Here is a 27,059-nt window from a genome sequence, read left to right on the forward strand (position 1 = left end):
CCCAAGATCTAGTTAAATCTGAACGACAGCCCAAACAATATTTAAACCAGTAGTTTTCAGCCTTTTTCAACTCTGGGCAAGCTTTGTTACACTCAAGGGACCCCTCATAAAATGTCAGCTCTTTGCTTTCACTCATTTTTGGACTACAGAAACAAAACAGAACAATTCTTCTGTTGCAAGGAGCTCAATAAAGACTTCAACACATACTACAACAGGTCAAAATGTTTTTGGCACAATGAATTCCTATTTAAAATCTCAGAACTCATGGTAGAGGTGATATCTTTTATTAGACCAACTAGATTTTTGAAAAAAAAAGTTTAATTGCAAGCTTTTGGGCACAAGCACCATTCTTCAGGCATAGGAGAAAAGTTTGCAAACATTCTCCTAGGTAGAAATGAAACTCCATATTTCATAGAAGAGTTAAAGATGTGGTAAAATCTCCTGTTTGGAACAGTTCATTTTAAAATCTCTAGAGTTATTGTCAATCATATTATGTAGGGGTTTTGAGAACTAATATTACACAACACCCTTAAAGGGTTCTCTGTGGAGAATTACTGTTTTAAAAATGAAGAAATGAACTTAGTGATGCGAGGGAATATAAGAAAGCAACAGCAATCATGGTTGTTCCTGTACATTTTTGTTTTGGATGGAAGACATTATAAAATGATAACTGCACTCACTGCTTGATTTCTAGAAAAATCAAATATATATCTTTATTCATAAGCATCACATATTCTATGTTTAAAAGGTTCATTTACAACACTGTATATCCTTATTAAAATGTAAGCAGTTTTATAAATGTGGATCTCTTGGTCACCCTCTCGCCTTGCTCTTCTAAGTATTTCTAAGTACCCTGGCAAACAGTCTAATATCTGCCAATAACGATATGCTCTGGTGTAAGGAAAACACATTCCCAGGTAAGAGATAGTGTTTTACCAGCCAACTGAGCAGGCAGAAGATAGGTATTTTTAGAAGGGTGCACATTCAAATTGCTCTTCATGATAAATGTACGCTTATCCCACAGGGACTTGGAAAGGATTCCAGAAAAGTGATAGACAGGTAAAATGTAACACCATTGCCTCCCTCCTCTTGTCTGCATTCCACAATCCTTACTAACTTTTCCATCCACAGAAATGAGAAGCATACTTTCCCATTGTAAAATCATTTCTAAGGAAATGCACAGATATGTTTGACTGCGAACAATCATTAAGAAATCACTAAGATCAAAATTGATTTTAGCCCCTATGGCCATATCCACGTGGATGTTCGTTTTCCTCGGGACAAGTAGCAGCAGCACAAGCAACTTGTCCCTGGGGAACGCCCCTGCCACGCACCCTCTGGCTCGCAGCAGGTTACACCAAGTGGGTAGGGGAGGCAACTGTACTGGCCCCAACAGCTATACCTGGAGTCCTGGGGACTCGGCACTCGTGAAGCTGGGAGCATGGCTGCAGCTGGCCAGGCTCTGGTTTTGGGCGGCATGCACTGCAGCCACATGTGCTGCCCTTATTTTTTGGCATGGGTTTTTCTGACCCCAGAATCAGCACAGGGTACCACATACCACATGCCTGTGCTCATCTGGACACAGCCTATGTCTGGGAAAAGTACTGTCAACGGGACTATTTCTGTGCCAAGTTTAGGGGGCTTGTCATTAGCCTTTTTTACTGTAGTCCTATTAAAGATGTAGGGTTTAAAATATGCAACTACCCACCCCTCTCCAAGGCCCCCCGCCCACACACACATATATTTGTTGCTCTGCACTCCTGTAACTCAAAACTTCGCTGAAGAGTTTGGTTGATGCTGCATAAATGGTAACACACCAGCAAAGTGCTGGTTCCACCCCTCAGTTTTATGGGGGTGATTTTATTGAAAGCCATTATCTGGGGTTTTGGAGAACTGACCTGGTATTTGTCTGGATCAGCCCCTCCAGCCTGTGCCACGAAGAGCCCAGAGCCGTCCTCCAGTTCCATCTCATCAGGGGAGCGCTCAAAACGAATCCGGTCATATTCCTCACAGTCGAGAAACAGCACCACCTCCTCATCCTCCACGCTAATAGCAAAGCGAGTCCACTGGTTCAGGAGGGATGACACGGTGAAAGTGGCAGCTGCATATGAGCTCTGAGACCCTGGTTCTGTGTAGTAGAAGATGATCTGCTGCTTCCCTTCCTTTGCATCAGAGAGCTTAACGCCGATGTAAATAACAGTCTGTGAGGAGTCTGTGATGGCAAAGAGCACGCCGGCCTTGTTAGTTGTGGGCTGAATATGGAACAGGAGTGAAAAGTCCCGATAAAAAGGGCTTGGCAAGTGGTATCGGGCCACTTGACCAGTGTTGGCATCAGGGCCAAAGACATAGCCGGGACTGTTATCAGGGCCATAAATTTTGGTTATCTGCTCTGGTGGGGGATCTCCAATCAGCTCTAAGAGTCCAACTTCTGTGCTGAAATTTTCTGCAAGAGAAGAAAATTGGAGACTGATAAACAAACTGAACGTGGCTCAACAGCTGACTAGAGCAGCAAGAGACAATTGGAGTCTCCAGTACAAGTGCGCACTTCAGCTCCAATCCTGCAATGACAACAGACAAATGCCAATCGCCACAAACCAACTTTGCCTATAGGCATGCCCCTGTGGGATTGGGTCTCCTTTAGCACAAAGGGGGCAGGTGTTGAGTATGGCTGACATGGGAGGTGAAACCTGATGTCCCAACATGTCAAATAAAGGAGTCATATTTCCTTAACTTCCTTTCACTGGAATCAGGTTATTCCCAGGTTTTGAAATTTGAATGCTCTCTCTTTTAAGGAGGATAATTCCTGTGAAGCAAAGTGTCTTCCTTGATACCTGCTGAAACACTGGGCACAGTAAGTCTCCCTGTAGGTGGCCATATTAAGAATGTAATTGTTCTTCCAAAGCTGTAATGTGGAAATTGTGCTAAATATGCTGATTTTCATTTCTCTTCCTTTGTTTTTGTCCTGAACTAACAGAACCTTTGTTTGTTATACAACTGCTTTGCCTGGAGTTTTCCAAACAATCCTTTACTTTTTGTGCATAAGATTTTAAGCCTGCCATAACTGCACAAGGCTTTTTGAGTGCCTTGGTACAAGCAGATGAATAAATCCAGTATGAACTGGTTTTGCTGCGTGAGTCATAAGGCCCTGTACTGCATGCATTATCTTAGATAATAACTAAGCAGAATAAGGACTGGCAAAATGAAGCACTCTCTCAAACAGATGATGAAGATAATGAGGCAAACAAGATCTCTATGAACCACTCTTTCTGGTTGCATTCCTTTACGTCCTACATGGAAAATACTTTACTGCACTTGGCTATTCTGGAAATTATGAAATCTGAACACGAAACAAAAAGCCAGCAACATAAGGAAAGAGAGCATTATCAAAACCCAAACCAGGAAGAAGCTCTTGGAGCTTCTCTGGGGCATTAATGGGCTTGAATTTTAGAAAAAGGAGCCCTCTCACAAGGGCTAGGGAGGCCCCCTCCTTTCACTATATGCATTAATTTATGTTTAGTTTAAAGCAGGTGTTTAAACTGGTGACTGACTGACTGAGTACTTTACTCAGTCAAGGACTAATAGATGGGCACACTCTTTGTTCCCAGAGCGAAAGGAAGCACATGACAATGTGGAGAAAAGTAGGCAAGAAAGAGCTTGTACACGTATCTGAAAGCACAGTTGTGATGGATTTTTAATATAAAATTTTATTTGTGATCTTCCCCTTATTTTCTGTTCTATACTGATAAAAGTGATACATTTAAGATAAGGAGAAATGAATGTAACATATGTTGCACTAGAGTCACCCACTACACTGTGTCCCAAATGGCACTTTGACCTTAGATGAGATCAAGTGACGAGGACAATAACTGGCCAGTGCTAATCCCCCAGAGTTAGTATGGGGACCAACAGAAATTCAAGCAGCCTATGGCAGCAAAACCAAGTACCACAAAGGAATGCTTATAAGAAAACCTAGCATACAGTAAATAACTAAGCCACACAAGTGCCTAGTAACAGAATTCTGGTTATTATGGTCAGAAATGATAAAATAGTCATGAACCTGAAAGTAAAAAAAATTATAACACCTGAAACAGACAGAGATTTATCTTAAATCTACTAAGTTCTAAAGTCTTTTTTTAAAAAACACTAAAAGGTGCCTGTCACCTAAGGGAGATGATCTTACCTACAGTTCAAAAAATAAGTTCTAAAGGAGCAATGACCTTGTTTCATCTTCAGATGGTAAATTTAATCAGGCACAGGCATTTAATGCTGAAGAACACAGTCTCTGTGTTGTACCCAGCTTTAATAATCCAATCAGTAGCCATAACAGGTCATTAATTCATATATAGTCAAAGATGCATGAAATTTATCACCCTAAGTTCAAACTAGATCCAACTGGTACAAAACCACTGAACAAGCTCTATGGCTAGGGGCAAAAATTACAAAAACTGGTATAAGTGATCAGAAACCAGCTCATTTCTGTAACAAAACAGAAGCTCAGTCCACATAAACCACTTTCAAAATGCCCCAAACCGTTTTAAGATAAACCTAGATGGACACAGTATCAGTCTTAACTGATTTAGGTTAAATCAGTTTACTGAATTTCTATCCCAATTCCCCTCCATATTCAAGTTAGCTCACAGTCCTCCAGCATCCCAGGATGCTTTGCACCTCCCCCACAAGCCCCACCCCCTTGCAGGGTGGGCAGGCTAACCCAAGCAGTCTGGTCCAAACAAGCAGGGAGGCATGTTCTCTCACCCCCCAGCTTCTGACCTGGGCCACTGCAAGCATGCAGCTACATTTCCAGATTCAAAATTGAATGTCTGTTCACTTGCTTATCAGTTCAATCGACGCAGTTTAGATTAACCTGCCAAGATTGAATCAAAACAGCCTCAGGTTTTTTGACCATCTGTACTTAGCCTACGTGGCCCAGAGCTGAGCTAATCTGTCACCTACATTCCAGTGCACCCCCTCAGTGTGTGCACCCCCTCAGAGCACTGGTGCATCCTGTCAAGCTGTACTCCCTACTCAAGTGACAGGCAGGTGGGGCAGGTGGGAGCACCGGTGCCCCCACTGCAAGCACTGGCCGGGGAGTGTGAGCACTGGATGTAGGCCATCGCTGCTTCCGGGAATGCTGCAGCTACTTTTGGGAGCAGTGCAGCTACTCAACTGTTGGTAGGGTTTGCTGCGGGGGGACACCCCATCTCCCCAGTCAGTGCAGCTAGCCATGGGGGACCCCCCCTGCAGTTGCTGACTGGTTGCTGGCAGGGCATATACCCCCCCAACTAAGGCAACACAGGTGTCCATGCTACATTCTATAATGTTTTCTCATCTGTTACCACTTCCTGTGCTTCTGCTCTTAGCCTTGCTTCTAAGCCTAACTTATTCCTAATTTAAATTAATTTATCTTCCTATTAAGCAGCCTAACAGCTTACTAAAAACTCTACAGGCTACATCTGAAAACCTGGTTCATAAAGAATCTGAAGATTCAATGCTGATTTGGCAAATCAGCAATTCAGACACAGGCACAGTTTTAGAAGCTTTTTTCTACATACTTTGAGGTAGCAGTGCGGCTCACGAACGTTGAGGTGCTGGGGCGAATGGACTGTCCCACAGGAACACGGGAGGCTCTCCAGCATGTTCAGCAGGAACCGAGAAGTAGACTGGAAGTATTTCCAGTCCACTTCCAGGTCTGCCAGGGAGCACGCAGGGGGCCCCTGCATCTGCCCAACCCGGTGATCAGCCGCAGGGAGACCCCAGGTGCCCCCCTGGACCCAGGAGGCACCAGACGCCAAGATGGGGTGGAGGGGGAGAGGGTGGCCCTGCCTGCTTGCTCCCCGGTGGACCAAGAAGTGGACCAGAAGTGCTTCTGGTCCACTTCTGGGTCTGCTGCTGAGCACACTGGGGAGCACCCTGTGCGACACTGCATCTGCCCCAGCATCACAGTGTTCAGAGCCCTTGCTACCTAGAGATATGTATAAAAAACATTTAAAGCTGTATCTACATCCAAATCACCGAATCTCTCTGAATTGATTCAGAGAGATTAAAGGGTCCTCTGATTAGATTCAGATTCAGCCACTGAATCGGGCCAAATTGAATCAGGGACTGAAGCTTCACACAGCCCTAATAAATAACTGCCAGAGAATGTGGCGGAGGTAAGAACTTGACAAGCCATGGGATGCTATGTTTGGACATCTACAGAAGTCAGTGCTTGTGGCTATAGGATTGTTGTAGAGTGCTAGGAGTCACTAGGATGGGGAATGCTTTGACAGTATTTTAAACCCACATTGTGCATGTTCAAAAAAATAATGGAAAATACACATGGCCAGTTTTTTGCCCAAAGTCCTAGGCAGTACAATAAATGGAGTTGAACTTCTATACCTGATGAAATGAGTTGACCTACAGACAACAACAGTTCATTCTGCACTTAGGCTTCTCCAACTGTGCTGCAATTAGAGTTTTAATATCTGGACAGCTCTTTTATTTCCTCATTTTTCCTCTGTTTGCATTTTTCAATCTCTACAAAATACAAAATGAAACTATACCCAATGGAATGGCTAGGGGAAATGCAGAACAGGACAGCACCGCATTTAGGAAAAATCCATACAGGTGACAATTCTATCAAATTTCCCTGCAAAGGTCACATGCTAGGGCTGCAGCAGCAACATTAAAGAGCTTTACTAATTGTTCTGCTTTATGGTATCCAATTTTGAGTCATGCAAATTGCAATGCGTAAGCAAGATGATACCTGTAAATCACCAATAGAACTAGGCAGCTGTAGGTTTTTTTTAGTTTAGTGGCCAAACCAAAAAAGATACATATGAAAAAATATTTCTGTTCAAACAACATGCTTTGTTTAATAAAACCTCTCATTTAATTATTTGGTTATGGAACCCTGTCTTACACTCCCCCACTCTTTTTAATTGACCTATTTTTAATACAAAAACACCATGTTGATATTAAAAATTGAAATATTTCTATATTTTTTCAGCCAAAACTATTCAGCCAATATACAGCCTCAATTTGTAAATAGTTTTGGTCTCTTCTGAAACAGTATTTTTCAGCAGGTTTGTTAACTCCCCAACCTCTCCCTCCTCCCAATCCATTCAGTTTAGTCACTGAATAACCCAAGCAGCACTGAATTTTCTCAGCAGCCCATGGTTTTAATCATTATTGGATATTTTTGTACAAGGAGAAAAGGGAATTTTTGTGTGCGAGAACAGAGAAGGGCCACAAGACTCAGTTAATAAATGCCTCCCTTCCCTGTAAGATTTTTCCCAAGGGAAAGCAACCAAATACCACTTGTTTCAAGGGTTTATGGGACAGCTCAATCCCAGTGTCAGGGGAGTACCATGTTTAAAATGGCACAAAAGGTTACCTAATAAACAAGCTTAATTTTGTGAAGACAGCACCCCAGGGCACCCACCCAGTATGAAGGAAAGGGCAAATGCCTCTGGTAATCACCAGCTCCCCTAGTGGCAACTCTGAAGTGATACAGATGGGGCCAAAGTTCAGACAGACACAGCATTTGTACAAGGGGAGCGACTAACCCCAGCAGGACTTGCTCATGACCTCAGCATCAATGCTGGAGCTCCTCATCACTGTGGATACAGTGCAGATGTTCCCTCCCAGTTCTGAGTATGGGGTGGGGGTGGGGGGGTGTCAATGGACTAAGTTCCAGCACTATTTAGCTACATGCAAAGGACTCTCTTCTAGGATTCCTACCTTGCCATCCTCCACAAGGCCCAATTTATTTCCAGCACCTTAGCCCCTCTGGTTTCCCAGCTGTTTAGATTCCAGCTCTGTGTAGCCCCATCTGAGCCTCTCTACTGTGACAATGAGGACAGCACAGGGTGCCTATGGGTTGATCCAGGTTTCACTGGGGAGCTCAAGCTCCATTACTTCTCCAGAAGGTGGTGGCAGCCTTCTCTTATCTAACTCGCGCAGCACCTGCTCTATTCCCAGCACATAGGCTGGTATATTGGAGTGGGTCGCCCACACAGGGGCCCAGCATGTGCTCTCCCACACTCTGCCCTGGTGACTGATAGAGCATTAGCTCCAGATGTACTTCTACTACCACCATGATGGCCAGGCTGCCAGGAACTCTCATTTGTCAGTCAACAAACAGCATAGCACACGGCTCACCACATATGCAACCATGCCCTCTGGTAGCTGCAGCTCCCCAACTGCTTCCTGCTGCTGCTGGGTGGCACCTGCTGGAGATATAACTGAGTCCAGCTAACACAGATATGCATCTACATTGCAATACTGCTCCAAAATCAAAGCCACCACTTGTATAGCACATGCATCCCAATTGGAGGCAATATCCAGTACAAGTAACAGCAAAGAAGGCTTTCAGAAAAGATGCACTGAATAATTTTGCTGTAAAATAAAATGACCTGAGTCTGAACTACTGCCCCAGCATAACCCTCCTGAAGAGTGATAAAATGGTAATGAACCTGAAAGTAAGAAAAACTATATAACACGCGAAACAAAGAAATTTACTCCTCACCCACCAGCACTGGTCAGGAAGGCACTAAAAAATACTGGTCTTCTCCACACACTCTTACAGTATGAAGATCTAGCACAGTCTTGGGAACAGGACAGAAGAGCACTAAGCCAGATTCTCACTAGTTAAATTCTCAGCTGAAGTACACGATGACATGCCAGTGAGAAGATTCAGGCATAACCCTCCCTAACCCTATACAAAATGTTCACATGAACCACCCCATCACGCCAGCATCTGTTGTTTTCTGGCAGCAGATGTGCTTTGGGGACTGCTTTACACTATCGCATAGTTCATCTGGGTTTCAGTTACTTTTCCTTGGATGGAAAAGAAAATTCCTTTCTTAAGAAAGTTGGAAATCCCTGCAGCAGCCCTGTTGTGGGTTTGCTGAGGTTTCAGACTGGAAAGCTTTTCCTGTGAATTTGAACTTAACTTCCTTCCCCTTCCTTTCTCACAGGAGCAATTATAAGCGGACAGCACAATTCAGACAGATTTTGACCAGTCAGCAAAAAAGTTAGCAGGGAAAAAAACCAGATTTCCCAGGCTGGGAATCTTGCTAGTGCTGAGGAAGCTGGCAGATGACCATCTCTCAGCAAGCTAAAAACTGATTTAGCTGTCTGGTAAATTTAAATGCTACAAAACAGACCAACATAGGTTTCTTCTATCCAGCCTATACAACACATACAAAATTGCCTTCCAATCTGATTTAAGCAGAAGATGGGGCAAGGTGACACTTTTAATAGTTAACTCATTCAGAAAGGCATGACCTTTTGTAGGCAACAGCCTACTTCATTAGCATCTGATCAAGCAGGCTGTTGCCTACAAAAGCTTCTGCTTTACAAAAAAACTTTTATGACAGCACAAATGTGACATCAGTAGATGCATGCTTCCACCTCTGAGTTCACTCTAAGGGCAAGGGTGCACTTAGAGACCAGTGTATGCCATACTGGAGCCAAGTATTTACACTGACCTCTGGAGACAGGGACCAAAGGTGGAATCATGACACCACCTTCTCCCTACCAGCATCGGGTCATTTTAGAGAGAAGCACTGACATGTGCAAGAGGACAAGGGCTGGAAGTATACCTTGCACATTTGGGATAAAAGACTACAGGAAACTATACACTCACTGCTTGGTAGAGTGTTCAGATGACATATGTGGAACGTGCAGGTCTCTCAGGGTAGGGCTGGTAAATAATGACAATGGCAGAGCAGAGATACAGAGAAAGCAGTATAGCCTGGTAACTTGGCCTCACTCTTAACATAGGCCTTCTAAAACAGGGAAAGCCAAGATCACATGGCTCAGAAGAACAAAAGTAGGTCAGGATGTGGGTCAGTGTTTTGGAAAGCAGTGACACTAAGTAAGTGAAATGCAGACTTAAGGTGGAAACCAACTGATCATGAACTACATGTGTGACAATGACTCTGTGGCTAGGGATGTAGTCAAATATAACTACTGCATTGGTATCAAATCTAACTGCTACTCCTGACTGTCATGTCTCCATGCTCCTGAAGCAGTAAAAGCATAGCAAAATCTTTGCAACTTTAACCCTCATTCACCTTCCTTCCAAATACTCATCTAGCTAACTTGTATCACTACAGGAGCAAGCAGATACCACCATCTAATGCAGGCTCCCAATCACTCCCCTTTTAAAGCAGTGAAAAAGTAAATTTTCCCATAACCAAGAAGGTGAATGCAGTCCCCACAAACTAAAATGAATGCTACTCCATTAGGGACATTTTGATCTGAAATATCAACCTTGAAGGTATAGAGAGGAAACAACAAGGAAGAACACCTACATATACTGCTTTAGCGTGGAGGGAGCGAGCACAATTAAAGCACCTGCAAGGTCACATGTATTCAGTGTCCCATGTTTTAAAATGGCAGCAGGGACACTTTAACTAAAGCTCACTCAACGAACATTAGTTAAAGTGCTCCTGCTGCCATTTTCTGTTGATTGCCATCGCGGATTTCCGGTGCATCAAGGGACAACAGATAACATTATACACATTATGCAGTTATGTATAAATGCCCTAGGTGCCCAGGGAGGTGAAGTCCCCTCTGCTTATGGCACTGGGAAGATCATGCCTGGATGCTGAGTCAAAGTTGTGGTGCCCACCCCATAAAGGCTGGAGAAACTGGGGTGTTACAAGGTCCTTTTAAGTGTACCTCAGGGTGCCACAATATTGGCAGTTATGTGTGCAAACACCTACATATGCTTCACCGGATAAATTCAGAGATTTCAAATAGGAATCCATCATAGCACCTAAAGCATTCTGACCTTGTGGTCTTTCCAAGTTGTCTGCAGTAAAAGAATTGCGCTATTATTTTTCCATAGTGCAAAGCTGGAAATTTCTCAGGGGTGCCTTGAATCTAATGAGGGGTGCCTTGAGTCTAAAACGGTTGAGAACCACTAATCTAGAATAATAATTTATGGTCCAATAAACCCGCTTTACAGACAGAGGCTTAGGGGGCTCAAACCAGTGAGCTTATTGAAGAGAAGGTTAAGACAGGATTCAGTCATGGTCACTAAGTACATCTGATATTTCAAGAGCTCTTTAGTTTAGGAGACTAAAGTCATAAAAAAAGACTCCAACAGCTGGGGAAGTTGAAGCCAGAACAAATCATTTTGGAAAATGGAAAAATGGGAGTTTGCAGAAGGCAGCCAAGAGCTCAAAGGAAAGGACAGAGGAAGGGGCCCCAGAAATTGTCTGCAATATTTGAGCTAAACCCTCGCTGCCACTGCATGTGTGTACCTAAAACTTTGCTCATAATACAGAAGCACAAGTGGTACCTTGACCATCACTTATGCTTGTGCCCTTCAAGCCCCATGGGTATGCCATGGAGCACTTTCACAGTGAGGGTGCTGGAGGGGCATTCTGTGGCACAGCCTCCAAAGAGTTTGTTACATACGTACCTATGTCTACTCCCTTCATCCCCCTTCGGGGAGTAACAAATGTGCAACCCTCATCCATATAAAGGAGAGCCCTGCTAGTGAGATCATAGCTGCACAGCAATACTACCTACGGTAGAGCTGAGAGAAAAGCTCCCGTGACAATTTCTGTGGGAATAGACAACATCCTCCCTTTTCACACCAATATCTTCCAACCTTATAAATTCTGTTCCTGCACTGCATGGGAAAGGCTCCCGGACTGATGCTCCATGTCTGAAAGTATTTATTAAACTATCCAGATGAAAACAACTGTCAGAGACTAGCATTCTTGTTTTTCTCAGGGCATGTTAGGATGTTCTAGCCAAAAGGATCTCTCCTACCAACTGCAGCTGTACATGTGGTTATGCGTAAATCAGTCAGCTGTAAGTAAATTCCAATTCTTCTGGCAACACTGTACATCTCCTCTTCCTCGCCCACACAACGGGTGCAAAATTTTTGCTATAATATGTCAACTGTTAGGGCTGATGCCAACTTGGTGCAAGTGAACTTTGCAGTGATGCCAATTAACTCCACATATACCAAGAGTCACCAGATCACATTATCCCACTATCACAGCTGCTTTCTCCTCCATTTTGGAACTGTTTTTTTCTTTTTAGATTACTTTGCATCCTGAAAAAATAATCAAAACACTGTGAAGCTAAAGAAGAAACCTGAAACTAAAAATGGCAGATGAAAGATATGACTTTGCACTAACTGTGAAGGCACAGTGGTCGGGCACTGAGTGAATCAGGCCATTTTGGGAAGAAAATGACAAAGATTATAATGGGCAGGGACCAATGATCCTTACTGAGTAGCATGCATTATAAACTGTTGGGTTGGGAGAATTTGGGAAAATATAGCAGTTAGCCATGGGACTTTGAGGTAAAAAGGATAAGTGTGAACCCACAGAAAAAAGGGAAAGAAACCACTCAGGATCCTGCAGAAGGAATTCATTCAGCAGCTCTACCACAGTTTTTATCACTGCTCAGCCAGGTCAGGGTAGCCCCATGCATACACAGAACACACAGGGCAGTCTCAGCAAGTTCAAACCAGAAGAGTGCTCACTGTTACAAGAACCATTGTAAGATTTCCATGTAGTTTCAGATGCTATCTCTGTAAACGTCAAAGCTATAAAGAGACAGCCCAGTGAAGTTTGGAACAAGTAGCCATATTTGTGGGAGGGAAGGAAGGGGAGGAAGAGAGAAATCTGGTAAAGCTGACACTTGTCTTCTATCCAAAGTGTTGATCTCCATCCTGGCCACCCCAGAAAAATCCTTCTGAACAATTGCAGAAACATCAATCTTGGAGACAGCTTTGTGTCAAAGAATCATAGGAAGGGCTGGAAAGGGATTTTAAGGATTCATCAGTCCCCTGCACTGTGGCAGGATCAAGGATGCCTAAGATTGCCCCCGATGGGCAGCTGTATAACCTGTTCTTGAAAACCTCCAAGGAAGGAGATTCCAAAACCTCTGGAGGTAACCTGTTCTAGTGCTTCACCATCCTATTCCTACATGGTTTTTCCTAATATCTAACCCAGGGGTGGGCAATTAGTTTGGGTAGAGGGACACTTACTGAGTTTTGGCAAGCCATTGAGGGCCTCATGACAGGCAGCCCAGGGCAGATAAATATGAACTTTCTAAATTTTTTAGGGGCCCCGCAGACCGGATAGAATGGCCTGGCAGGCCACATCCGGCCCCCGGGTCACATTTTGACCACCCCTGATCTAACCTAAATCTTCTTCAGTACAAATGAAAAGATCACAGAGGTGAAGAGCAGAATGTCTGCAGAAGGAAGGCAGCATTTCATGTAAATATAAGGAGGGGGCACCCTCCCTGTACAAATACTAAAAAACTAATTCAGTGAAATACACATCCTAGTCCATGGCTGGAGAGTTCTGTGCCTAGACTGCTCCACAACAAAGCATGGAGGCAATAATCTGTAGATCCTCAGTGCACTGGACAACACTACATTGGGTCTTTAGCTGCAACAGTGCAGTAGCCTTGGCAGGAAGCATCACACACCTGGGGTATCTGGGGCAGTGAGGAGAAAGTGTGCCACAGAAGAATGGCCAATGTGGCTTGTCCTAAACTCAGAAGCGTTGTGAAAGGAAACTCCCAGCAGCGACAAGGAACTCCCCCATCTTGTATGTGGTTCTCTCTCCCTTCTCAGTTCTCTGAAGCAAGCTGTCTGGAAGAAGACGAAGCAGAACCACCCTTTCCACACAGCCCCCAAATACAAGAAAAACTGAATGCAATTCTGGGGAAAGCAATCTTGAGGGATCCTTTTAAAAGAGTAGCTTGTTACACATTTCCATTAAGCACCGCAACTCAAAAATACATCACACTCAAACATCAACTTGCTGAATAGCTATTTTGTGAGCAGGATTTTACATCCCCAATATCAAAATTTGCCTTAAGTGCAAAATATGCTTAAAAAACTCCCAACCACTTTGTTGTCAGATGCCATTAAGGGATGCTGTGTCTGATGAACCTGCATCTGATAAACTAAGCTGCTGTAAAATCAAGGTGACCATATGTCCCATTTTAGTTAGGACAGTCCTGGATTTCAGGGTCTGGTCTCAGCCAGCTGTTGGGAATTATAATGGGCATCCTGGAAATGCAGAGGCGTGGGACACAGTCTGGCTGGGAGTTGGAGCAGAACAGAACAGAGCAGAACAGAGTGATTTGCATGCAGGCAGGCAGGTACCACCACCTGCCCAACATGCAGCCCTGCCCGTGCTGATTTGTGAGAGTGAAGGGGTGAGGGAGAGAGAGCAGTGTCTCAGATTTCCATATAGTCAACCTATGTAAAATGCAAATCTACCCCGCTTTCTGCCTGAGTGCAAACTAACATAGCTAACTACCTCTGTCTGCACATAAGATGACATATAAATTCACAGGTTGCCATGACTATTTCACAGTTGCACTGAACTCTATATTATACTCTGCAAAGCTTTGTTAATTAAAAAAGTTAGACACTTCTTATCACACAACACATTGGGGCTGGCAAGTGATCCCTCAATGCAGTCTGCCAAAATCAGTAAAGTTAACAGTTCAAATGTATTTATTACCACCATTGTTGACTTTGCAGTCACTGGGCTCACAGTACTGGCCAGAGGCCTGCCCAGACCAAACCCTTTTTTGTGCTGGATACTGCCCAAAGCTTCAGTGCCTGCCATAAAGATGTTCAAAATACTACATATGATTCATCTCACGCTATCTGGATTCAGGAACTTTTCTCCCTCAGGTATGGTCCTGCATCTCAATCTGGAGACTCAGGACTCTTCCAAGAGCACCTGACTCACTTAAGTGGTTCCTTCTGCAATACTGCAAAAGCATGTCATTCTGCTACTGTTTCTTCTGAAGTGTGTTACACGCTGAACCTTAACACATTTACTCGGTCTTAGTAAAGTACATTTTACTAAACTTTAGACCTGATCACTTAATCTTGCTCATGGAAGAACAGGGGGAAGAAATTTCAAAGCAGACCCCAGAGCACATGAATCCTGTCCCACTGCAGCAGAAGAGAAATAATTAACACTCCTGAATGTGCAGGTTTGGAGCTGTTCATGGGGAGGGTTATTGAAAGAGTAGCCTGAGCTCCATGAGAATGACTGCACAGAGCTGGATTCACATCCAGGCCTGACCAAGAGATCTTCCAGTGCTGCTGCTTACAATGGTGCATTGTTCCATAGCCTCTAGCAGCTGGAAAAATGACAAAAAATACATGCCAACAAATCTAAGATATGATGCAAGCATTTTGCCCCTGAGCTGGTGCTATTAAGTGAATACTGGCTGTTCCAAATTCCCAAGTGGTTGTAACTACCAGCTGTACTGCAGGGACTTTGATAAGGCCAATGTCAGGGACTTACTGCCTTTCAGTCCACTGAAATCTCTTCTTGCCTCCAGGATTTATGTCTGTAATGCACACAGCACTAGGAAAAAACAGAGCAGAGCCCTGAACTGCTTGCAAATAAGCTGTCAGTCCCTTAGATTCCCTAAAACATGGATAACACCACAAAACCATCATTGCCACTCAACAAAAAGGCACTGGTTCCTCCTCTGCATGTGTAAGAATCCTAGATGACATCATAGCGTACATCATAACTGCTGGCACTGCTTCCCTTTCAATACTGTGTACCCATGGAAATCCACTGGGACCGCTTCTCCAGTTACTTCATTTCTGAGCATAATGGAATAGGGCATAAAATCATTTTTATGGTCCCTGTGCTCTGAGACCATCCATGGACCTCCCTGGTGTCCAGTCCAGCCTCAAAGCCATTCTGATTGTTAGGTCACCCTCCTTAGCCACTCTGGGGAGGGGGAAAAGAAAACAGCAGTAGAGTCATGCACTTCAGCCACATCTTTGCCCCATTCTACACACCGAAGCATCAGCAACCAGAAGGGAAATAAAAAGCACCCGAAACATCTGATTTAAAACAAACAATCCCACGCTTTCTGAACAACTAGGCTTGGCAATACAGCAGCGTCTTAGTGTCTCTGCTGCTTCTCCAATCCTCACACTGCCCTTGCGTGCAACATCCAGAGTGTGAAAATATCTCAAAAGTGACCTCAACCAAAGGCCATGCTGGCATTGCCTTGTTCTGCTTTGTACAGGGCAAAAGTCAACAGCATTGATGGCTGTAGCAGGACACTAGGGTGCCTGCTACTGATAGTAGGAATAATAGTAACTAGAGGCACCATGACACTAGGGTGCCTATTGCTGAAAGCTTGAATAGTAGTAAAAGGGGCTCAGCTGCCATTCACCAAGGCAGCAGGTGGGAGTTGTTATGGCAACTTATTGGGTCAGCTGATTGCCAGGGGGCAGGGCCTGGCCTTTATAAACAGAGAAGGCCGAGGGCAGTTCCCCTGCCAACAGCCTAGGAGAAAGAGGGAGCTCTGTGCAAGCAAGCTGAGCAGAACATTAGAGAAGCCGGGTAGCTGGTGAGCAACTGCTTGGCAGCACTGGGTAGAAGAAACCCTGATGAGGAGATGTGAGAGGGAGCCGGGTTTGCTTGGAACTTATGTTGGAATCCCGGAGGGGGGAGATTTCAGTTGTGCTTGGAAGTTATGCTGTAACCCAGGAAGGGGAGATTTTGGGTTCAGTTATTGTTGAGACCGGAGGACTGGGCGAGGCTGCAGGGGTGAAGGAGGCCTCAAGGGAGCTCCCCAGTAGAAGAGGGGTTCCTAGTGCTGCAGTGGCACTGTGTTTTGGGGTGTCCTGACCCAGTGTGGGCAGCTAGCGGGACAGGCCTGGTGGGCATAGGCCTGGGAAGGCGGGTCTGGGGGCCAGGTAAGGCTAAGGCTGCCTGAGCCCCAATTGCAAAGAGCCCGAGTCGGGCACACGACCCAAAGAGGTGTCTGGGGGCCAGGTAAGGCTGAGGCTGCCTGAGCCCCAATTCTGGGAAGCCTGAGTCGGGCATAGAAGGCCCCAGCGCAGGCAGGAGCGTGAGAGACGCGAGCATAGGCCACAGCGTGGGCGGGAACGCGAGAAGCGCAAGCATAGGAAGCCCCAGTGCGGGCAAGAAGCGCGGGACACGGGCCCCAGTTGGGGGTGAAGGCACGGGAAGCGTGAGGCACAGGCCCCAGTGGGGCACTGTCTATGGGTAAGAGGCCCTGGGAGAGGGCGCGGACAGCAAGCAGGCCCCGGGAGAGGGCGTAAAGTAGAGTCCAGGCATAGTAAGGCGGGCGAGATAGAGGGTGCATTCAAGACCCGAGTTGGCATGGATAGGTAGGGCACTGGGGGAGGTCACAGCACCCCTGGAGGCCGCCCTGCCACAATGGTAAAAAGGGAAGTAGTTCTCTGCTACTTGTCTTAGGCTTGGATCTTGCACCAAGCTCACAAACCTCAGTGCCCACCCCCTCTATCCCCACACCAGATCTCACCTCAAGGTTGGGACCTGGCACAGGTTCTGCCTGTTCTTGCTTAAGACTTCGAACCATACCTTTGAGGCATATTATACGCTACATGGCAATATCCTTCCTTACCAAGGATTTCTGCCCATAACTACCTAAAAAATGCATTTTTTAGCAAGAAATTCAGGTAGCAATGTAATAACGAGGACAAACTTGAAATCCATGCAGCGTGAGTGTGAGTGTGTGTGTGTGTGAGAGAGAGAGGTGGAGCAGTATCAGGCTCTCTAGTGCAGTGGTTTTCAACCTGTGGTCTGTGGACCCCTGAGAGTCTGCAGACTATGTCTAAGAAGTCCACAAAAGAATACCCAAACTTACAATTCAAAAGAGTCTGCACCTCCATTCAAAATTGCCAAAATGGGTCTGCACTTCGATCTGAAATTTTTTAGGGGTCCACAAATGAAAAAAGGTTGAAAACCACTACTCTGTCAGTTTCTCATGTTTATACCCCCTAATCAAACCAGATAGTAGCAGTAGCTGAAGACCTTTGTGAGCTGAATTATTACTCATACACAGCTTTGCACCTCAGACCTGTTTTCCTACCTCTCCATCCATCAGCTGCATGAACAAGATCCAGTGTGGCACATCACACTCCACAGCAAAGAAGCCAGAATCAATATGGGGAGTATGCCATTAGCAAGTACAACATCTGCTGAAGGTTTGTGATGCAATATTTTTGTTGTCAATACTTTACAGTCATGACCAGCATGAGCAACAACAGATTTGTACTACAGGGACAGAGCCAAGTGTCTCTAAAATAACTGAAGGCCCTATATACAAGGTGGGAGCTGGGGTGGTGCAGGTGCTAAGGCACATGGTTGACAGCCCAGAGCTTGCAAGTTCAAGGCCATAACAGAAACTCTCATTGACGTGACCTATCAGATTACAAGGACCCTACAAATTCTGTTAAAGTCCTTGTGACAAGGACATGAAAGAAGAAGGAAGCACAAGGGTAAACGAGATGATCTTAAATATCTGTCTAGGTTGTTACAAGAGACCAATTTGTCTATCCTCCAACTGCATAGGGTGACAAGCTGCAATAAGCCAGAAGGAAAGATAAATGATTTCACTGTTCATTGCACCTTAAATCCCAAACACAGCTACTTCACCAGATCTCTTGAAATAGAAGCCAGAAACTGGGCTGACATTTCAGGTTTTAGGAGAAAGAAAACTCTTCTAGACCTTTGCTCATTTAGCATAAAACATGCTAATATTTCTCTAAAAAAAATACACTGTAAAAGAGCACTGAGCACTTGCCAAGAACTGAAATGAACCTTAATCCATGGGGGACATTTTGATCTGAACTATCAACCTTTGGAAAATATTGATTCCACAATCAGGATAAATATTTACCTAAACAGAGAGCAAACAGGAATATTATTTTGTGGCTTAATGTTTGAATCCCTTTTTAAAAAAAAAAAAGAAGAAGAAGAAGAAAATGCTAAAATTAAGCCTGTTACAACTCCTGATTCAAAGTTTACCCAGAAACACAAAGTTATCCAGAGACCATTTATGCAAAATGGCCTTGCCCTTTCCTGAATTCTCCTGCATGCTCAACAAACAAAATGGTAACAGCAGTTTAAAAGACAAGGACATAATAAAGCCCTCCTGTCATCAATAACTGGTACCTATGCTGAGGATGATGCAGCTAATCATGCATATAGATCATCAAGCCTGGCAGTATCTGACTAGAGGCAGAAATTTCCAAGCATTAAGTGGCAGACAAGGTTCTTTGGGTAAATCTGGTATCTTTTATTAGACCAACTAAATAGTTGAAAATTTTTTTCTTAGAGAGCTTTCAGGTTTAAAAACCTTTTGTCAGGCTGAGGAAGCATCTGCAGTAAGTGAGCAGCTGCAGGTATGTGAAGAAGGAACAAAGGGGAACAGTAGCAGAAGAAAATAAACATGGGTAGGTAAGAACATATAGCAGAGCAATATGGCAGACCCCAATCATTCATAAAATTGGGAGTCAAGCTTCCAAAATATACCACTGGCTTCAAAGTCACAAAGCTTTTATTTTTTTTAATGACAACTACTAGGTACCTTGTGGTGCGCGCATGCTGCCTTTCCAAACTTCCCTGAGTAGGCACAAGAACTAAAGCTTGTTTGTTTGTTTTTTAATGAAAGCTGAGCTGCTCAAGTGATCACTTGACTCTAGGGGCTGGGGCTTTAAGGAAAATAAATGCCAAACCTTGGCAACTCTAATAGATTTCCCAGACTCTTGTATCCTGTTCCTTCTTTTTTCCTATCAAATTTCACACACACACCCTGCTCCCTTTGGCAGACAGGTACCCCCTGCAGTAGTCGCACTAGAACACAAAGGTCCATCTGAACTATGGATTGAAATGCAAAGGCATACTGGAAGTCTTAAACAGAGCTTCAATGAGCACCCAGGAAGGGTTGCTTCATGACCCTGTGCCCTTGGTTTTATCCTGTGACCACCATGTGCTTTAGTCTTCAGAGCTGACAAGGCAAGGGCTGTAGAAAGAAGACACTCCCCTTGCAGGAACCATCTAAGCAAAAACTCAAGAAGGTGAAGTGCCCTGTGTTGAAAAAACATCTCTTCTGTCCCTCTAGCCATGGTAACGAACTTGTGGTCACAAACTGATTTAGAGTCACTACAGAAAAATAAATGCCTCCTGGTGGGCATGCTTTTCAGATATAGCCTGGCCTACAGTACACAGCAGGCAGGCTTCTTTGCTTGTCTTTGTTATTAATCACATTTACACAATGGTAGTGGCCCTAGAACTAAGCTATACACAACAGCCTGGACATGGGTAAGGAGGGAGACTTGGTAAGGGTATTTGTGTTTTCAGGATCTAGAGACCTCTGGGCTGCTCCAGCTGTATCAACTTTCAAATGGCAAAGCTTGGGAGTACTGTTCTTCCCATATCCACGTTGTGCCACCACCCCACCTCTGATCTGGGGGCACCCTCTTCATGCTAGCTGTACAGCCATTGCGCAGGCCAAAGCAGAAGATGAACTCTGTATTTTTGTCTGTAACAGTTCAGTTGTTCCCACTGTTTGCTGGCTACCCGCAGGCTTGTCTTGACAGCTGTCAAGGTCCCAAACCACCAGGAAGTCCTAGGAATCCCCGGTTTCTGCTCCCAGCTTTTCTGTAAGATGCAGGGCCAGTCTGGGAACTTACTGCAAAAGCTAGCTCTTCTGGACTACCTAGTCATGTCAGGGCCAACACTGGCATTTCCAGTTTCAAGGACAGTTCTCAGCCCTGGGGACAGTACAATAGCAAAAGTATTGCACTGGTACTGCACACCCTTGCCCTGGGGATGCCAAATCAAATGGAAGTAATCACACAGTAGCACACAGGGCAGCACTCTGCATGTGACCTGCACTCGGCACCAAAATGCCTCACTACAGCTCTGCCTGAAGGCATGTGTGAAAGGCCTTTGAAGTCAGATATTCTGCCTTGCAAATTAGAGGAAAGAAACAAAGCTGTTGTATATCTAGAGGAAATGGCTACAGGGCCCAATTAAGTATCATGCAATTTAGAAATTAGCCCCTACTGTGGACTGCTGTCTGGGTTAAAGGGTGATAGAAGACGGCACAGATTCTCAGAGCCACTTGGGCTCTAAATAAGGGGACAAGTGGAAGAGTCGCATACATCCTTTTGGGTCACTGAGGGCTTGTCTATGTAGGGATGCTAGAGAGCAGTTCGGGTATTTGTATAAATGGCGAAATGTACGTCAGTACTGAGAAAATGGCAGTGGCATGCTTTTGAACTAAACCACACTGAAGGTGTTTTAGTTCAAAAGCACACAACGGCCATTTTCGAAGTGCTGATGCACATTTTGCCATTTATACAAATGCATGCGACATAGCACCATATGCGTCAGCTCATGCGCAGAACAGACTCAACTAATCGAGTCTGCTCCAACATGCCAGATCTCCGACACATCAGCCAAATGTGTATAAATGCCCAAATTCTTCTGTGACTGTATACTGCATTAGGAACTCCACACTAATTCCCCATGCAGGTACTTTTAATGAGCACTAAGTGTGAGGTGGCTCACTTGCCACAAGCCTTCACATGAGTTGTTAGGACAGAGTACTTGCTACGCTATAAATCTGCACTTGAGCACACAGTGCCCTACCTCCCCTGGGTAGACAAACTCCGAAACAGATGCCAAACCAAACCAATTTCCTTTCTGCTGTAATCCAGTCAACTGCTGTGCAGAAATGATTATGCTTTCAAGGATTCTAACTGGGTGAGAAATAAGCAGCAGGAGCAGAGGAGCTCTTAAAAAAAAAGACTCCCATAGCCCTTTAAACACTGTTGGGATTAGCCATAAAGGAAAAAAAAAATCCAGAAAAATGTTACTGAAATAGAACTTTCCCTAAATAAAACAGAAGTGTTGGCTGCTTAATTTCATTCATCCAACTGCAGCTCTGTTTCCCCGAGACAGGCAGAATAGGATTTCTTCGATGGGCTGCTGGGGGTGGGGGTGGGGGGGGAGTGTTGTTCTATTAGTCTGGGAACATTTATCCTGATAGAGTCTAATCCACCCTTACTCCTCAGGGTCAAACGACAGACAGTGTTCCTGTGATGGGTTAATGTGCACCCTGCGGTCACAGCCTGAGAACACTTAGTCTTTAATATCAACAACACTTACTAATGAAGGGTTAGATTGCCTGGGGTAATAGTCTTACATCTATAAAAGTATCCCCATTGTCTGCCTTGCTTTCCTTATCTCTGTTCAAACCACCCATGTGTTCCACATTGTACACTTGAGGACAATTTACAAGATGAGGATTTGAGAAGAGAAAATACACAGTTAATAATGGGCCAAGCCTCTATAAAATCATTCAAGTGGAACTGTAATCTAATTCATCTTAACTAATGCCATAAAAATGACAGCCAGTATAGATATAATGCAACCACAATTTCAAAAGGAAGAATACCCAATAGAGTAGACTCCACTGAGCACAAAACACTGCAACATTTGATCATAGAAGTAGTATAAAAATAACTGAAGGTAACTGGAAACTTTGTTCAGGTGCATCCAAAAATGTGCAACTGCAATACAGCTGAACAAGCCAAACAGATACAGCCAGATGCTATGTTGAAAAAATATGCATGCTAAAAGTGTCCATGATACCTGTTTTCAACCCAGTGAATGGTTAACCTATGTCTTATGCTAGAAGCAAGAACTTCTGTGGGTAATATTTTTTATTGGACCAACCGCATGCTTGGAAAAAAAAAGTTTCATAGTTTCTAGGGTCGGAAGGGACCTGAGCAGATCATCGAGTCCGACCCCCTGCCATGGCAGGAAAGAGTACTGGGGTCGAACGGCCCCAGCAAGGTGTTCATCTAGCCTCCTCTTAAAGACCCCCAGGGTAGGGGCCAGCACTACTTCACTTGGAAGTTGGTTCCAGATCCTAGCCGCCCTGACTGTGAAGTAGCACCTCCTGATATCTAGCTTAAATCTACCCTCTGCCAGGTTGTGACTGTTATTCCTGGTCACTCCTGGTAGTGCTTGGGGGGAGCAGGGACTCCCCCAATTCCTGATGGTCCCCTCTGACTAGTTTGTACCAGGCCACTAGATCCCCCCTCAGCCTTCTCTTGTGGAGGCTGAACAGGTTCAGGTCCCGTAGCCTCTCCTCGTAGAGCCTGCCCTGCTGCCCCTTGATCATGCGAGTGGCCCTCCTCTGGACTCTCTCCATGTTGTCCACATCCCTCTTGAAGTGTGGTGCCCAGAACTGGATGCAGTACTCCAGCTGCGGCCTGACCAGTGCCGCAAAGAGGGGGAGGATCACCTCCCTGGACCTGCTTGAGATGCATCTGTGGGTGCATGACAAGGTACGGCTGGCCTTCCTGACTGCATCCCCACACTGCTGGCCCATGTTCACCTTGGAGTTGATGACGACTCCAAGATCCTTTTCTGCCTGTGTACTGACAAGAAGGGAGTTCCCCAACCTGTAGGTATGGTGCCAGTTGTTCCTCCCCAGGTGCATCACCTTGCACTTGTCGGTGTTGAATCCCATCCTTATTCTCATCCGCCCACCCCTGTAACCTGCCTAGGTCCGTTTGCAGTCTATTCCTCCCTTCTAGTGTGCCCACATCCCCCCACATCTTAGTGTCATCAGCAAATTTGAACAGGGTGCTTTTTACCCCCTTGTCCAAGTCACTGATGAAGATGTTGAACAGTGCGGGCCCAAGGACCAAGCCCTACAGAACCCCGCTGCCCACATCCCTCCAGGTTGAAAATGACCCATCCGCCACCACCGTCTGGGTGCGGCCCTCCAGCCAATTAGTGACCCATTTGACTGTGTAGGTGTCGACACCACAGTCCCCTAGTTTCTTAATGAGAATGGGGTGAGAGACAGTGTCGAAGGCCTTCTTCCAGAAGTCCAGAAAGACTACGTCCACTGCTACCCCTGCATCTAAGGATTTGGTGATCTGGTCATAGAAGGCCACCAGGTTGGTCTGACAGGACCTGCCACTAATGCACCCGTGTTGGTTGCCCCTAAGCATAATCTCCCCTGCTGGCCCCTCGTGGACATGTGCCAGAATAATTTAAGCTTGCCCAGGATCAAGGTAAGACTAACTGGCATATAGTTTCCCAGGTCCCCCTTCCTCCCCTTTTTGAAGAAGAAAACCACATTGGCCCTCTTCCAGTCCTCTGGCACCACACTGGAGTTAGACAAGCTTTTGAATGCAACGCAGTCTTCATCAAGTCTCATTAGGTCCTAAGTTTTGTGAATATTCCAATCAGCCAGTCAAACACACTAATGAAAAAGTCAGGTATCCTCAACTTCTGAATGAGCTGAGAACTCCTGTACATTTTAACAAACATTATGCTACTCCTTTTCTCAGTGGCAGGTGCACTCGGAGAATTTCTGTGCATTCCCAAACAATAATCCTGGTCTGGTGTTTGTTCATGTTTTGTATTTTTTTTTTCCAGAAGAGCCCACTTATATTGCAAAAAAATGTTTAACACAAAAAATGATACTCCTGCCTCTCCAGCAATGGGAACCCAATATTTTCTGCCGTTATATAAACAATTAACCATGGCCAAATACACTGAGTCAGCTATGATGCAAATTGTCCAAAGAGAAAAGCAAACACATCACGGCGTATCTGAGGGACACAAATTGGTTCTGGCCCATTTGTGACAATAATGTAGTATCCTTGACCTGGACACTTTTCAGTACCTTATATTCAAAATACACATGGGCCAGCCACAAAAAAAAAAGTATTGTTCACTCCAAATACCAGGGCAGAAAGCTCAAGACCTGCTGTCATATATATATAAACCATATTTCCTGTGCAAAACGTAGATGTGGTTGCAGTGCTACCTTGGGCCTTTCTAACTTGATGTAGCTAGCACATATAAAGCAACTCATGAAGACGTAGCAGCACAGGCATTAGCATGCCAGGTCAGAAAGACATCACTCACTTTCAATAAAGGGGAGAATTTCATCCTTTATTGGGCAGAACATATGTAAAAATATGACACAGCCAAATGGGTGCTGAGCAGTGTTTATCAGTGTCCCCCCTCTGAGTCTTTTTTATGCTCCATGTTCTAGTGCATCCAGAAGAGACTATAAGCCTCAGTCCAGATACCATACCAGGCATAACTTGACGCTGAGGGGAATGTGATGGCATGTGATGCAGCCTCCCTGTGTGGAGTATGTAGATATCAGCCACAGACTCAAATTTTTGTCTTACAATGCAACTAACTCAAAATATAATGAGATCTCATATGAGCTATAAGCAATGACACCTAAACGCCACCCTACGTCCTGGCAAAGAAGGACAGAAAGTGAAGAAAGGGGCATGACACCCCCATCAAAAACCTCTGTCCCTCATCTTCTCATGGTTTTCCATGCACAAATAGGGCAGGAACGTGTGCACTCCAGCTGCCAGTCAAAGCCACTGGTATGCATAGCATTTAAGAACACCACCACAAAATTACAGGGCAGGTATGCACGTGCAGTGCTTCAAGCACTGGCAAGGCAAGCATCAGAACAACATGACCTTCATCTCACTATGGAAGTGAGGTGCTCGTGGAACCGTTCATCATCCTGAAACAAAAATCCCTGAATTTTTTTTAACTTTTCCAAAAATGCAAATAGAGGATATGGCATAAGCTGTCTCTAGGTTGTAGCTCTGCAAAAAAGCACTGACAAACTGATTGCAACATACATTTAAAACAGCTGACCCCAGGCAGAAATAGTTTGTTAAAACTTCTACCCAAAGCCTTAGATGGAAAAAAAAATATACATCTCATTTGTTTTAACTGAGTTTTACTTCACCCCTCCTTATCACTGCCAGACCGCACTGGCTTTCATTCCACCATACTCTAAACATCCCAGATGCTACGCTTGCTGAAGGTCTCTGCACCCACGCAGCTACCCTGTGAATGCACATGGGGAAAGAGACAGTAATGCTGTGTGCAAACACACATCACTCCCCACAGCAGACACTAAGAAGTGCCTGTTTGATCCAGTTGTGTGGTTACTAAAAGCTTTCCCATTGCTTCCCTACCACACAGACCCAAGTACCTGCTTGCAGAATCAGCTCAATGCCCCAAGACCTAGTAGAAGAGAAGGACCCTGCAAAGGAGGACTTCTAGTCCCAGATCCCGGATCCTCCTATTAAGGTACCTGGAATAGTCACCAAAATCCTTCTAACAGTTTGAAGGTCCTTCCCTTTTGGTCTGGAACTTGGACATAGAAATCTCATCTCTCACTTGAATGTAGACCATTCAAAGAATACAACACATTCAGCAGGGGGTCCAAGAGTAGGGGAAGAGGAGAATGCCCCCAGGGGTAGGTCACTAAGGGAACGTGCTGATCCCTGTGGCCCATGACTCTATGCCGTCTATGATAGCTAAACCCAGGTTGCACAAGGAAAAGAGCTACCTCCTTTTGGCTCAATTCAACACAACTCTTGTGGCAACTATGCAATTGTGTTCTTGAGGCAGAGAAAAGAAACCAAAAGGTTAATGTTTGCTTCACCATCCATGTTCAGTAAAGAGACACTACGTCAGGAAGAAATATACCCCTTCCCACCCTCCCCAGCCATTAGGCCAGACCTCCAAAGCCTTGGTATAAAAATTGCCATCACCAGTAAGATACTTACTATTGTAAACCCCATCAATATGGAAGCAGGCTGACAGGAGACCTGCCCCTAGCAGCTATTTGAATATCCAGTTTTCATCAAACACCACCATGGATGCTGTACATCATTGTTCTATCTAGGACACATTAGCTGCTGTGAAGGCTACTGGCATGGACCCAACTACTACAGACCACACTATTTGTAACGTATCAGTGGCAGAATCATTTGGCAATTCCCCCCCTCACTGGGAGCCAACGAGAATGAATTCTGACTCCCACCTGCCTGACTGCTCAGAGCTGTGAGGAGTTATGGGCATGGGAATGAGGAGCAACTTAAGTCATCTATTCCATGTTGCAACTCCTAACTATCTCCTTGTAACCACCAACCCACAAGCAGAGGCCACCTTGGCAACACAGCCCTTGGGCCACGTGGATAGCAGAGATGGGTACAGCCCATGATGCACACTTCACATCAGGCCCACAACAACAGGACTATAAAGGCAAAAATGTCCAACATATGGCCTGTGGGCCAGATCCAGCCCACAGTACTGCTCTATCCAGCATGCCAAACTACACGCAGTCACCAGAAGTTGGGGGGTATGGCCCAACATGGAATTTGGGGCCCTTTG

General features: G+C 45.0%; 1 protein-coding gene across 3 annotated transcripts in view; it reads right to left on the reverse strand.

Annotated features, from left to right (window-relative positions):
• COL18A1 (collagen type XVIII alpha 1 chain) overlaps positions 1-27,059 on the reverse strand; it is a 209,137-nt gene that overhangs the window by 65,123 nt on the left and 116,955 nt on the right. For all 3 annotated transcript variants that reach the window (XM_090045105.1, XM_090045104.1, XM_090045103.1), the window contains one exon: positions 1,899-2,443. In XM_090045105.1, coding sequence (XP_089901231.1) covers positions 1,899-2,443 — 545 coding nt within the window. The remainder of the gene's footprint in view (positions 1-1,898; positions 2,444-27,059) is intronic.

The sequence above is a fragment of the Crocodylus siamensis genome, chromosome 4 (assembly GCF_052110815.1).
Source record: "Crocodylus siamensis isolate JL-2025a chromosome 4, ASM5211081v1, whole genome shotgun sequence".
In the NCBI taxonomy this organism is placed as follows: Eukaryota; Metazoa; Chordata; order Crocodylia; family Crocodylidae; genus Crocodylus; species Crocodylus siamensis.